Here is a 13,543-nt window from a genome sequence, read left to right as displayed (position 1 = left end):
CTAAGTGGTACCACAATTTTTATCCGATTTCAGTAAAGTGCATCAACTGTACTCTGGTCAAAAGTCACACAAATCAATTAATAAAGGTAACCAACAATAGACATAGGAGGAAAACAGTTGGTTAGAACAGTTAGACATAGTTCTGTGTGGAGATCCCCCCACCTGGGCAACCAGTAAAAATAAAGATACACTACAAGCCCAGTCCATATATTGTTCAGTAAGTCTTATTTCCTTCTAAAATGTTTCTACCACCCCAATGTACCTGGAATAGCACAGTTCGACTAAGAGTCGTCAGCGGATCCTTCTTGAGCGGCTCGCCTTTAAGGCAGAAGCCATGGATCGTTGAGATCCTACGAAGAAAAGGGTGAACAACGGCAGTGAGGCTGCAGCTTCGGTCCTGGCGGTGCTTGTCGACAGTCGGTCGTGGCCATCCTGTGAGGATAAGGCGTGCGGGGCACCTCAGTGAAGATAGTTCGTGACCTTAAAGAGTCTATGAAGAACTTTGGTCCAGCAAAGGTGTTGGGTCGTTGGCATCTGGCATCAAAGAGCAGAATGGGACCACAGCTGGCTCTTAGTAGCTTCGTAGGCGTCTCTGAGGTCTTCGGGTGGCGGGAAACCGACCGGCGGATTCTCCTCGGTTGTCGACGGCTTGAATTTTCTCCGGCGGGACGTAAGCAGTCACCGATGATGAACAAGGGAGTCCTTGGATTAAAATTTTCTTAGGCAAGGGGTGCACTGCGGCTCGGGTCGGCGACAGCAGTCATCGACAGTGGACGGCTCTCCGGCGTGTTTCTTCGTGATTTCGCGTCAGTCCCGTCTCCGGTCGGCAGCCTTTCGTAGGTCTGTCTACCAGGGAGCTTTGGCAAAGATCAGCTGGTGCAGGATGGTCCCTCGTAGCTCGGAAAGAGGGTGCCTAATCAGGTCCTTGCTTGGATCAGTTCTTGGAGGCACAACACCTTTCAGATCTGCAAAGTAGAACAGCAGCAATTCTTCTCTTGCAGCAGGGCTTCTAGATTAAGCTTCTGTTTCAATGTCAGTTTGAACTTCAGCTTCTGAACGAATTCAGGCTGTGAGAGGCCCCCAGATATACTGTCGATCTCCCATTCATTCTGCTGGGTCACATTCAGGCAACCAATCACTCAGAAGGGCATTCAGGCAGCCAATCAGGCGCACAGTGCATTCAGGCATTCTCCTCCCTCTCAGACACTCACAATAAGGAATGTTTATTGTTACAAGTGCCCAGCCATTCAACACTACACACTGCATTCATGCCAGTTTCGGGTATGGCTGTCTCAGTCATTGTGTTTCATACCAGAAACCAGACATCCACAACAAGAAGTGCATATTGGTCACCCACTCCATTCACCCAGGTCCCACTCACAGGTTGTACCCACAACATACAGTCACTGGGAAGGCTCCAGCCAGTCTGGCCTGGACTTCACAACACCACCATATATGGAACTTCCACCCAACAGCCAGTCAGGGGGAAGGGACAGAGTCAGGGCTTCCCAGGTCTTTGGGAAAACAAGGTAACAGGCAATAGAAAGCAAGAGGCCACAGGGGCCATCTTGTGTCACGAATAGTCTCTGCCTTCTCAAACTCCTCCTCACCTGTCTGTTCCAGTATTTCTTCCGTCTTTATTACAGCTTTCTTCTTCTTAATCTTTTCTCCTTCGGCGGGTTTCTTCTCTTTTTTTTGTCGAAGGTAGGGACGCGCTCCCTCGGTAGCCTCCGTGATCTAGCTGATAACAGACCAAGGGAATACCTGAGGAGCGCGCCCTAAAGAATGGGGAAAAAGCCTCCTGGCAAAAAACCCCTATCAGTATTCAGGTGTCCGTGGAATACCAATGTCCGAAAATAACTTGGAGATCTTGATAACTGTTAGTAGCCGAGCTCCGGATACATAGTATGAATATCCACACCTTGCTCAACTATCGTGCCGGCTGAGCTGTGGTTGAGAGAGGACTCGAACTCGGTCCGTCGGAAACACCGGAGAGGCGTTACGAACGGAACAACAAAAGAAAAGAAAGAGGAAAAGAAATAGGTAAGTAAAAGGACAGAAAAGTAAGCACAGTCGAATACGCTCACAGCGAAGATACACTAACGCTGAAGCGCCGGCTGAGAGAGAAAGACGGGAAAAATACTTACACGGAAGACGCCGAATAGAGCGCGTCGTGTAAGAAAGGACAGAGGACAAAGACCCTAATCACCTTACCTGAAAACCTGAAATCACCTCCAGTGTAGGGAAAGAATAGGAGGTAAGTAAGCATAGGAGGGTAAGTAACGGACTTGAAAGCAAAGGTAAGTTGAATAGTTAGATGCTGAGAGCAACTTGCTGGGCACGTAACGGGAACGATACAACGCGCAGAGCGTTGCTATGGCCGCTAGTTATAGAGTACGTCGGCCATCTTGGAATAGACTAGACCAACAGAATGGAACAGGCCGCCATCTTAGTAGTACTTCCAACGACTAGCGATTCTCCAGGGCTGGTGCATGACATCTTGTCTCCTATCAGGAATCAACTGATTCCAATGCCAGGGCCTGGGTATCCCCAAATTGGAGGATACTCAGAGCACCTGTCAAATTCAGCATGGAGCTGCCACCAGCCCATACCCTGCTCTATGGGCCACTCAGAGGTGCACAGGGGCACAGGTTTGCACCCCCACCCATGGGTGCCATAAGGGTATCCCATGGGTCTGTACACCAAACCAAGAATAGGAAGAGCTGCACTGCCAGGAGTGCTACATGGACTCCTGGGCAGAAAACAATACAGGACACAAATGGGGGCCCTGTCCCTCCAATGCATTTCCAGCATCACACTACCAACAACACGAGCAGTAAAAAGTAGCTGCGTATGGAATACACCTTCCAGGTAGGGTAAGTTCTAACTGCATGTGTTCCACCAGTCAAGCAGTGGCCTCCCTCTGCCAACTGCACTTGACCGCACTTGTCTGCACGTGCTCTGCACACAAAACATGTAATTGAAGGTAGGTGATACAATACTGCAGTGCAGGCAACCTGCCAGCTGAGCCACGAACAATACAAGCAGTAAAAAGTAGTTAAGCACTTTAGGGTAAATTCCAACAGTACGTGTTCCACCAGTAAAGCAGTGGCCTCCCTCTGCAAACTGCACTTGAGCGCACTTGTCCGTGCATTCTCTGCACACAAAATGTGAAATGGAAGGCTGGTGTTACAATCCTGCAGTGTAGTCAAGGTGCCAGCTGAGCCACCAACAACACGAGCAGTAAAAAGTAGCTGAGTACAGAATACACCTTCCAGGTAGGGTTAGTTCCTACAGCACGTGTTCCACCAGTAAAGCACTGTCCTCCTTCTGCCAACTGCACTTGAGTACACTTGCCAACACAAGCTCTGCACGCCAAATGTGTAATGGAAGGCATGTGTTACAATACTGCAGTGCAGGCAACCTGCCAGCTGAGCCACCAACAACGCAAGCAGTAAAAAGTAGCTAAGCACAGAATACACCTTCCAGGCTGTGTAAGTTCCAACAGCACGTCTTTCACCAGTAGTTACAAGATTACTTTTGTATTTTACTTAGTTTATGGTGGAGGCTACACGACTTTTACGTATTACAAGATTTGTCTAGTGATCACAACTGTGTTGAAGTTGTTGATGCGCCCCAAGGTGGGAGATCAGAATTGCATAGCACATTCAGTTCCCCGATGTAACAGGATATCTTGGTCAGCCAGAGACGAGCTCCAATTCCATAACATGATTGTAAGTAGTAACAGGGAGTGCATCAATCGTCTTTTGTCTAATGAAGTTGTCACATCAGAGGTACGCATGGAGGCCTTAAGTGGCCTGATGTTTTTTTCAGATAATGTGCCTGAATGGTTATCTAAAGGGCAGGCATGATTCATTCGGAATGTACTGTGGCTAGGAAGCTTTGGGTGCCCACCAAAAGTGACATTGCAACAGCCCGGGTGCTTTACAGAATGGCCATTAAAGGACGGAAACAGCAACGAGACCAGGAGGGCTGCAATACATGACTTGATGCTGTCACCACTATCGGTGCCTGGAAAGTCAATAATGGCCGCCATAAAGACGCAGTAACACCGCTATGGTGTTTCTCTGGAGGATTCTGAATATGTAAGGCCTTGTTCCACTCTTTGCAATTCGTGGTACCCTGTTTCTTTAGTAGGTTACCCAAATATTTGTTTTATCTCCGATCACTGAAGGCGATCCCCCAACAATAATCAGGTTGTATTTTTAATAGACAAGATTTGTTTAGCTATCTTGAAGCAAGCTGCTGATAGATGCCCCTGTCCCGATGATAAACCAGTTGTACCTGTACAGGGATCGTCCTGAATTATGGGCACTGATTTCATGATCTTCCGGAATTATGGGCACTGATTTCACAGATAGGCTTTAATCTATTTCTGAACCAATGCTCGCTACCAATTACTTGGAGGTGGGCAGTGATATGTACCATTTTCAAAAAAGTTAATAGAACGAGCCCAGCTGCATATAGACCCCTGTCATTGGCTGATACAGAATTCAGAACCTTCATGATAGCCTCGCTTAGGAAGATCGAACAGTGGGTTGAACAATGTCATCGAATATCCAATTATATCAGGCCAGGGTTTGGGACTTCAAACAGATTTGAAATCCGTATCTTTTGCTGGAAAACTCACTCTTATTAAATGTAGTAGCATTTATTTAGCGTGTATGGACCCATCCAGTGCTTTTGACTATGTCAACCATGCCAAGCTATGGGATGGACTCAGAACACTCAGTTGCCAAAATGACTTAATAATAGCCTTGGAAAAGATTCACATGGGCACGATGGCCTGAGTAAGGAGAGGAGGAGGGGGTCAGTGGACAAGCTATTTTCCGGTTGGTATTGGCGTTAGGCACCCCTGCTGTTCTCCTTTCATATCAACGATTCACACAAAGTTCTTACACAACTAGGAACTGATGTCCCCAGACTGGGAAAAAAACGGTTCCCAGCGCTACTTTACTGTAATGACCTGCTTCGAATCGCTCGTGCCCCCAGTGCACTTAATGTACCAATGTCTACTCTAGTTTTCTGAGGGGTATGGATTTGGAAGTCAATGCTGCAGAATCTGCGTACTAGAGTGCCACAGACCGGGAAAATATATCAAACTGCACTCTTCATCTTGCAATGGATCCAGGATCCCACGTGGGAAGGAATTTGATTATTTGGTAATTGCCTTTAATAGTACACTAACCGCGGTGAGCCACTGCAAGAAGGCCACCGACAGAAGACCAGAGGATATTGGTGGTATTTTATTATTTTCCAAAATGTGCAGCCTTCAAGTTTCCGAAAAATTTCATCGAGGATTTGTTTTGATGATGACCTATTTCTGCAACCAGTATTTCATTGGTTAGGAATTTGGAACAATCCTAAAGGTAGTTCATCTCGACACAATGTTAGACCATTGTTTTCAGCATATTAAACATGTCCTTGCTGACATCAATGCACAACAGCACTATGAATCTTCTCAAATGAGCAGTCGTACCAATTTTAAGACAACAGTTAGTGCCCAATTCAAGGGACATGTGGGAATCTAGACAATTGACAAAACCTTTTAACCAGAGATATTTGGCTGTCTCTTTAAATTTGATACAGCGTTCCCTAATCTGGTCTAACAACTCAATTTTAACCAGAGCTAGATGTAACTGCTTATCACTCAGAGCGATTGCAGCTGTCTGGACAGGTGATCTGGAGGGTAATACTCGCCTACTCCAAGGGGCTTTCAAGGAGTACCTCCTATATTTTGTATTTTATTGCACGGTATAGGACCACATCAGAGCAGCTGCATTTGTTCTCCTCCTGAGAGCCAAGAAGTTCGATCAATGCCAGGTGGCATTGATCTATTTATTATGGCAGATTGGCCTCTGGTGGGACAGACTATGTTAACCTTTCTCCAGTGTGCCATGCAGTGCAGGAAAAGCGTTATGGTGTTTATGCAGTTAAAATCCCTCTTTTCCAAACTCTTAATATGATTGGATGTTTGAATGTATTTTTATTTCGGTATCATTGTAGTATTGCCTGTAATGACTGCTGCTGGTCTTATGGATATTTGTATCTGAATGAACGTATCACTGACTGACTGACTGGCCTGCCACAGCCTACCTGTTCTGCATCCTGTCCTCCATTTCACCTTCCCCAGCTGATGTTCATATCACCTCCTCGTCTATACCATTGTCGCTTTCTGTTGTTACTCTGCCCTTTTTCCAGCCTTGATAATAACACCTGGCTGGTGCCTGCTCCTCTAACTGATATCCCCGCCTTCATATAGCCACCTTCTCCCCTTGGAACTTTTACTTCCAGCCTTCCAAATCTCTCCCTGATGTTTCCACGTCCACCTCCTCTATATCACTTTTGCCCCCAGATGTTACCATCTCATCTTGCTTCCTCTGTCTTACGACCCGTCCTCCTGATATTAGCAACTGCTCCTGAAACCAATATCTTACCTCCTCCTTTTCACTACCAATCTCTCCTCTTTCTCGTATACCCTCCAACTGCACCTACATTCCATTAGAGTAATAAGCAAAATGTGTTTCATTCATTTAATGTTTTCGCTACTATAATTTCAGCAGGCCACGGCCTGATAACCTTTGGCAAATCTAGTAAGTAGTTTTTCCATTTCCTTTCAATGCTTTTGTTATAATGCAAGGGATTAGGAGTCTTTTCCTTAGAGGATTTGGCTAGTCAAAGAGCTAAAGTATCCAGAGAACCCAAGTGGCTCCCAAGATACTTTTTCAATAGGTTCATCTACATTAGGGATTCGAATTTCCAAATCTGAGAGGGCCTAATGAAACCTCATTGAGAGCTAAGGAGAAACATGTCTATTTCCAATCTTGTTAATTTCTGTCTACACCCTTAATAGAAGCAACTTCAGTTGAAACCTAAAAAGGGACCACAAATTGGCCAGACAAGTCTACTAGAAAGGGTATAATACAATCTAACATAGAGGAAACGAGTATCACAAAGTTAGGAATGTTGCCTTTCTTGTAATTGTGTGTGAAAATGTATTAAATCAGCAGAAAAGATATATACCCAATGTGCTGACCAAATTTGATGCTGCCCTGTTAGAAGGCAGTTGTACTATTAAGGGAAACTCTGAAAATATCTGCTACTCCGACACCCCCATGGAGATCCCACCCTAGTCAATTTAATAATATATGTTTGAATGGGAAAAGATACCCCTCAGATCCAGAAAATGTGCATGTCTTTGTGAAGCTCTGAGCCTCTTAGAAAACATGACAGATTGGTTTCAATTGAAATATTAATCTGCCATTTTCTTTTCAAAACAAGACCCTGAAAATGAGAACATATAATTATTTATTTGCATCAAGTACATTTTATCCCACACCTCTAAAACTTTAGGTTTGGAATGTGTCAATGCTGAGCTAAGCTGCAGACATTTGAAGGTACAAGGAAACAGCAACAAAAGGTAGAAGTTGAGCTCACCCGTCTTATTGGAAATCTCGCCCACTGGGCAGGGGACACAGTCGAAGCAGCAGTTGGGCTCCCCTTTCCTTGGGGACTGCCGGTACCCGGGGAGGCAGCTCTCACTGCAGACGGATCTGGGGACCTGATGGAGAAACAGGGAACTGAGCCACGGCTTAGAATGTTTTGCTTGAAAACAAACCAACAATGATTTATCTGTGTTCTTATCTTGTATCTAAATATGTATTCAAATGATTATAAATAGCGAATGTTTGACTGGGTCTAATGCTTATCACCTGTAAAATTATTGCCAAAATATAGGGCAGAATTGGGACTTCATCAAGATGAAGATGTATTCGGGCCAACGGGTAGTCTCTTCCCCTCTCCATAGTCCAGGCATTCACCCATTGAAAAGAAACCATGGAGACTAAGGAGGACAGTGCGCAGAAAATGCCTCACCTCAGTGTTCAGCTGCAGTGAATTGAAAGAGCAAAATCTAAATTGAATGTGGAATGGTACCGATGTCTCCTGCCATGAGTGTGGGTGTGGGAGTAGGGGGACATCAGATAAGTGCTTAGGCTCCTGTCTCCTGATGCTAGTGTGATCATTAAAGGAGCTCAGGAATGCAGCCATCATAAAACATGCCGAGAGAGAACAGAATAGGGAAAGAGGCTATTTGCAAATATGCAGTCACGTTCACTTGCGTGGCCATGTGCAGAATGCAGGACTGTGGGGGTGGGTAGAGCCGCTATGTTGGCCAACAGAGACCTACGTCCTGCCCTAGAATTGTGTATGTATATGTAAGTTTGGCATTGCACAACTCTTTTTCTTCTGTAAAATAATTGCAAATGCAACTAATTAATTCAAAGAGGCATTATGAAGTCAACCGCACATAGACAATTCTCAAGCTCCTATCTTAAAGACTTCAATGTGTGGCAAACATAGGAAACAGCCATTTGCCTGCTTTGCATCCTGAACCTTGGACATCTCATCAATGGATATCAAACTGTCCCCCTCTCTACTGCACTTCAAGGAAAATATGAAGACCCTTCTGAGTGTGGAGTCTTTCTATAGCCCAACCTGACCCTCCTTACTCTGCTGCCTCCTCCTCTCCCTGCACTGAGCCATCCGCGTGTAAAGCTCTCATTCCTCTTCCAGGTAGGCGGGCCCTACAGAAATCCCTCCATTGCTATGTGAATAACAGACGTTAATGCACACTGACAGTATTCCTCATTTCAAAGCTTGTATTTATATTCTCACAAGGAAGCATCGTTAATAGTGTCAGGACAGTGTTTCAGCTCATGAAAGCCTATTGTCATCTTCTTTGGGAAATTGTCCTTATTTCCCCAGATGTATGGCTGAAGCGTGCAGCTCCGTTTGCAAAATGTCTCTTAAAATCATATTAATTCATCTCCCCGAATCCAATGCTTGCCTGTTCCTTCATCACTACAGACTTTGATAGGATGACCATTATTCCCTGAATCCAGTATCCTACTGTCCCATTATAACAGTCTGTTTTACACACTCGGTACTTTGCCCATAATTGCCTGTAACCAGAGTCCAGAGTACTCCTCTATCACAGTCTTTAGTGCATGCTTTAGTGCTTTGGCCATCATTCCCTCCATTCAGTGTCTGAGTTTTCCTTTATGACAGTTTTTACTACACACTTAGGTACTTTTACCATCATTCCCTGGATCCAGTGTCTGAGTACTCTTCTATCACAGTCTTTAGTGCATGCTTTAGTGCTTTGGCCATCATTCCCTCCATTCAGTGTCTGAGTTTTCCTTTATGACAGTTTTTAGTACACACTTAGGTACTTTTACCATCATTCCCTGGATCCAGTGTCTGAGTACTCTTCTATCACAGTCTTTAGTACACACTTTAGTGCTTTGGCCATCATTCCCTCCATTCAGTGTCTGAGTTTTCCTTTATAACAGTTTTTAGTACACACTTAGGTACTTTTACCATCATTCCCTGGATCCAGTGTCTGAGTACTCTTCTATCACAGTCTTTAGTACACACTTTAGTGCTTTGACCATCATTCCCTCGATTCAGTGTCTGACTGTTCCTGTATTACACACTTTGGTACCTTTACCATCATTCCCTGGATCCAGTGTCTGAGTACTCTTCTATCACAGTCTTTAGTACACACTTTAGTGCTTTGACAATCATTCCCTCCATTTAGTGTCTGACTGTTCCTGTATTACACACTTTGGTACTTTTACCATCATTCCCTGGATCCAGTGTCTGAGTACTCTTCGATCACAGTCTTTAGTACACACTTTAGTGCTTTGACCATCATTCCCTCCATTCAGTGTCTGACTGTTCCTGTTTTACACACTTAGGTACTTTTACCATAATTCCCTGGATCCACTGTCTGAGTGCTCCTATATCTTTTTTTACATTTTTTTTATTTGTTTAGTCGTAAGATACAACTTTTCAAATATTGTATACAAAACAATGGTAAAATACAATTCATTGAATGCTACACATAACTTAGAATTAACAAATAAAATTAACAATTGAAACTGAAAATAATATTGAGGAAAGAGAGAAAAAAAACGTATATCACATCACATTAAAATAAATTAGGATAATCAGGCAGAAGATTTCCCCTTACTCTTCATTCCCCTCATTTTTTTTTTAACCAAATTGCAATCTGGTGCTGTTGCTTCTAAAAAGTGGACAATTGCCACTTTTACCGCTAATCTTGGGCATGCAAAAACCAATTGCCATATTTCATGATGGTTTAGCTGGGAGTTAAGATCAGACAAATGCTGAATAAATTGTTTACGAATTCCAGAGAGGCCATGACATGTCACTACTAGATGTTGCAAAGATTCAAGCTCTTGTTCATCTAAGCAATATCAGCATTGCCTTTGGGTTCTAGGAATTAGTTTCCTCCTGAACAATATCTCACGGGTATGCTACAGGTTGAGCCTGAAGCGCATGTTTTGACTACAAATATGCGGTCAAGAGCATTTGGTGAGGTATTCCGCCATTTACCCATATCGTTTCCTCCCAAACAGTATTATGTCAAAATCTTTAAAGCGGGCACATACAGTCATGTTATATATCCAATCAAAAAGACTTTAGCTCGCCTGGGGTTATTGATTAATAGGTCCACATCAATGGAAACCTCTGCCATGGCAATGATTATGATTTTACACCAATTTCTAGAGACTGCATTAGAATTTGCTAAGAGATGTTGAGCTACTATGCTCAGAATGTTAGGGGTTTGTACTCCCAATAAACATTTGTGGAGTAATGAGCACATCTTCCACAGGAGTTGTGAATATAGGGAGAGAGATCACAACTCATAGCGTATCATGAGCAGCGGAGTACATTTGGGTAGCAGTAAAACTTGCTTCCAAAATTTGGATTCTAATTTGTCCCATTCCTCTCCTTTCTCAGGGAAAAAGGCTTCCATGCCATATATCAATATCAGTGTTACTTTCATCTGATAAAATGATAAGACATGTTTAAGTGAATATTTTCCAAATCTACGGGCCAACAGTTTTGCCTGTGAAGTTAAAGCCTTTAATTTGGATTGCAATTCCCACTTGTGACACGCCAAATTATTTGAGTTTGAGAACATGATTCCTAGCTATTTATATGCGTCTACAACTGTCAGATTTATATTTTGTAGCCTCCGCCTGTATATATGTTTCTTGTGTTCTATGCTGTTCTTACACACTACCATACTATTTTCTTTGGTAGACATGTCCAGGGTATGTAACAGATTTTGTAGACCACTTGGGGTTTGGGACAGTATCACCAAATCATCGGCATATAACAGATGTCTTATTTTCTGATTATCCAATTTTGGCGCATTGCACACTGTATTGACAAACATTTCACCACCCATGTCAAATATTGTCATGAGTCGATCAAGCCGGTCAAGTGGCACAGCGAATAGAGCGCTCGCTTTGACATCCATGCAGAGCCTGCTGACGCAGGTTCGAATCCCTGCGGGGCCAAACTCAGCCTTTCATCCTTCTGAGGTCGATAAATGAGCACCACACACTGTGGGTAATAATACGCAGCGCTCAGATACCTGAGGGTTTGTAGCGCTATATAAAATGCCAAATGCCAAATTATTCGAGCTGTGGAACGATGGAGGAGGAAATGAGTTGAGTACGCTTCTGGCGAAGTCGGTGTAACGTTCTAGTGTTTCACCCTGACTTTGCGATGACGTGTTTAAAGATGCGTCGAAGCTAGCACTTGGCGCGTTGCATCCCTGCTTTCACCGTCGGGTTTACACACTGCTCGAGTGTTCCGCTTTTTGCCTTCAGTTGAACTTTCCCCTCTAGGCTTTTCGCCTTTCTTTTTCTCCTTCTGCGTTACTCTTAACGCTCCTCTGGCATTTCTGCTGCCGTCTCGTCGGTGGTTCGGTGCCGGTCTCCTGGTTTCCTCCTCTCCTCTTCCGCCCTTTTGCCTCTGAGTATTTCCTACCTTTTCCACGGCTATTCCTGTTCCTACCTGAAGTTTCATCGGAAACTGGTTAATCTTTCTCCCGGGTCCGGTGCATTCTGGGTATCGTAGTATCTACGCTCTCAAGATCTACGCTCTCAAGTTCTACCAACAGGAAAAGAAGAGTATTTACCCGGTCATTCCATTATCAACCATCAGAGGATCGACATCAGGGTTTTTCTGCAAAGGCTTTTCCCTGAAGTGGGGTGGACTCCCTGGGAGCCCCTACTGCCAGCTTATCGCTAATAGGCAGTGTGGCTTCCAGAGGAGCATACCCTAAAATCTGCAAATAAAAGCCTAACAACTCCTGGCGAGAAAGACGACAGATTTCCTCCGGAAGTTCCTCAGACGAAGAATCCACAGGTGAGGAGGCGGAGGAGGTGGGTGACTTGGAGGTTGAGAATATATTTACTATCAAACCTGAGAGTTTGCAACGCAAAAGATGGCTAGTCTAGAACAATACCAGGAGTTGGTGAACGCTATCCAAGGGATCAATGTTGAGGTACAGAACCTCAAGACTGATAATGCTGCTCTCAGAGCAGATAATACCGCCATGAGACAACAGTTACTTCAGAGGGAGGAAGTAAGAGGAGATCTCCCCCCGTTACCACTATCATGTGGCAAATATGACGGGAACCCAAGGAAGGTCAAGGAGTACTTGGATGCATGTTTGATATACTTTACATTCCGCCCTAAGGCATTTGAACAGGATAAGGCCAAGGTTGGCTTTCTTATATCTAATATGGTGGGTAATGCTCTAGCATGGGCCACCCCATTGGTGATAGGTTCCGATCCTGTGTTGAATGACTATGGTCAGTTTGTTCAGCTGTTCCGTACCCGCTTTGAGAAACCCGAAGTACAGTATTCTTCCTATGAGAACTTGTTGGATACCAAACAAGGGACTTCGGACGTACAATCTTATGTATCCACATTTTAAAGACTGGCGCAAGAAACCGGATGGCCGGATACTGCTAAACAAACCTTATTCCGGAGAGGATTACAAGAGGATATAAAAGACGAACTGGCCAGAGTTGCCAGACCCTCCACATTTCAGGATTTGGTCACACTAGCTCTACAGATTGAGTTTCGCCTGTCAGAAAGGTGAGCAGAAAAGAAAAGACCCAAGTCTTATCCTCTGTTACCTCCTAATCTCCCAATCCTTTCTGAGAAGACATCCGTAACATCCTGTTCCGAAGAACCTATGCAGATCGGATCAGCCAGAGGACCATTAACAGCAGCAGAAAGAAAGCGAAGGAAAGACCTGAATCTCTGTTTGTATTGTGGTTCGGAGAGGCACTTACTCCGAGACTGCCCTGAAGTTCCTCCCAGAAAAGCGGGAAACGACAGACCCCGACCCTGAACAGGGACAAGGAAGGGTTCAAACTGCTAATCCCTGTCTTCCTACCCCTTCAGTCACTTTGGACGCATCCCATCATTTAATGGTGTTTAAAATATTTCTCAAATGGGTGAACCACCCTGGAGTGGAGTGTCTTGCCATGTTAGACTGTGGGGCTGCAGGTAATTTTATGGACGACCAATGGGCCAGAAGTCAGTCCATACCGAGGAAGGTAAAAACCCAGCCCATTCCAGTTGAATGTGTAGACGGCACTCCCTTGACATCAGGACCCATCAT

The 13,543-nt window shown here is 44.5% G+C and overlaps 1 protein-coding gene across 1 annotated transcript in view; it reads right to left on the bottom strand.

Annotated features, from left to right (window-relative positions):
* LOC138481607 (vomeronasal type-2 receptor 26-like) overlaps window positions 1-9,050 on the bottom strand; it is a 48,097-nt gene extending 39,047 nt beyond the window's left edge. Inside the window, exons 1-2 of the mRNA XM_069613804.1 lie at window positions 8,970-9,050; window positions 7,459-7,582 (exon numbers count right to left, since the gene is read on the bottom strand). Coding sequence (XP_069469905.1) covers window positions 7,459-7,582; window positions 8,970-9,050 — 205 coding nt within the window. The remainder of the gene's footprint in view (window positions 1-7,458; window positions 7,583-8,969) is intronic.
* Between the last annotated feature and the right edge of the window lie 4,493 nt (window positions 9,051-13,543).

The sequence above is a fragment of the Ambystoma mexicanum genome, chromosome 5p (assembly GCF_040938575.1).
Source record: "Ambystoma mexicanum isolate Mex_15411 chromosome 5p, UKY_AmexF1_1, whole genome shotgun sequence".
NCBI classification, from domain to species: Eukaryota; Metazoa; Chordata; class Amphibia; order Caudata; family Ambystomatidae; genus Ambystoma; species Ambystoma mexicanum.
The sequence above is the reverse complement of the archived record's forward strand: the minus strand, read 5'-3'. Positions and strand labels throughout refer to the sequence as shown.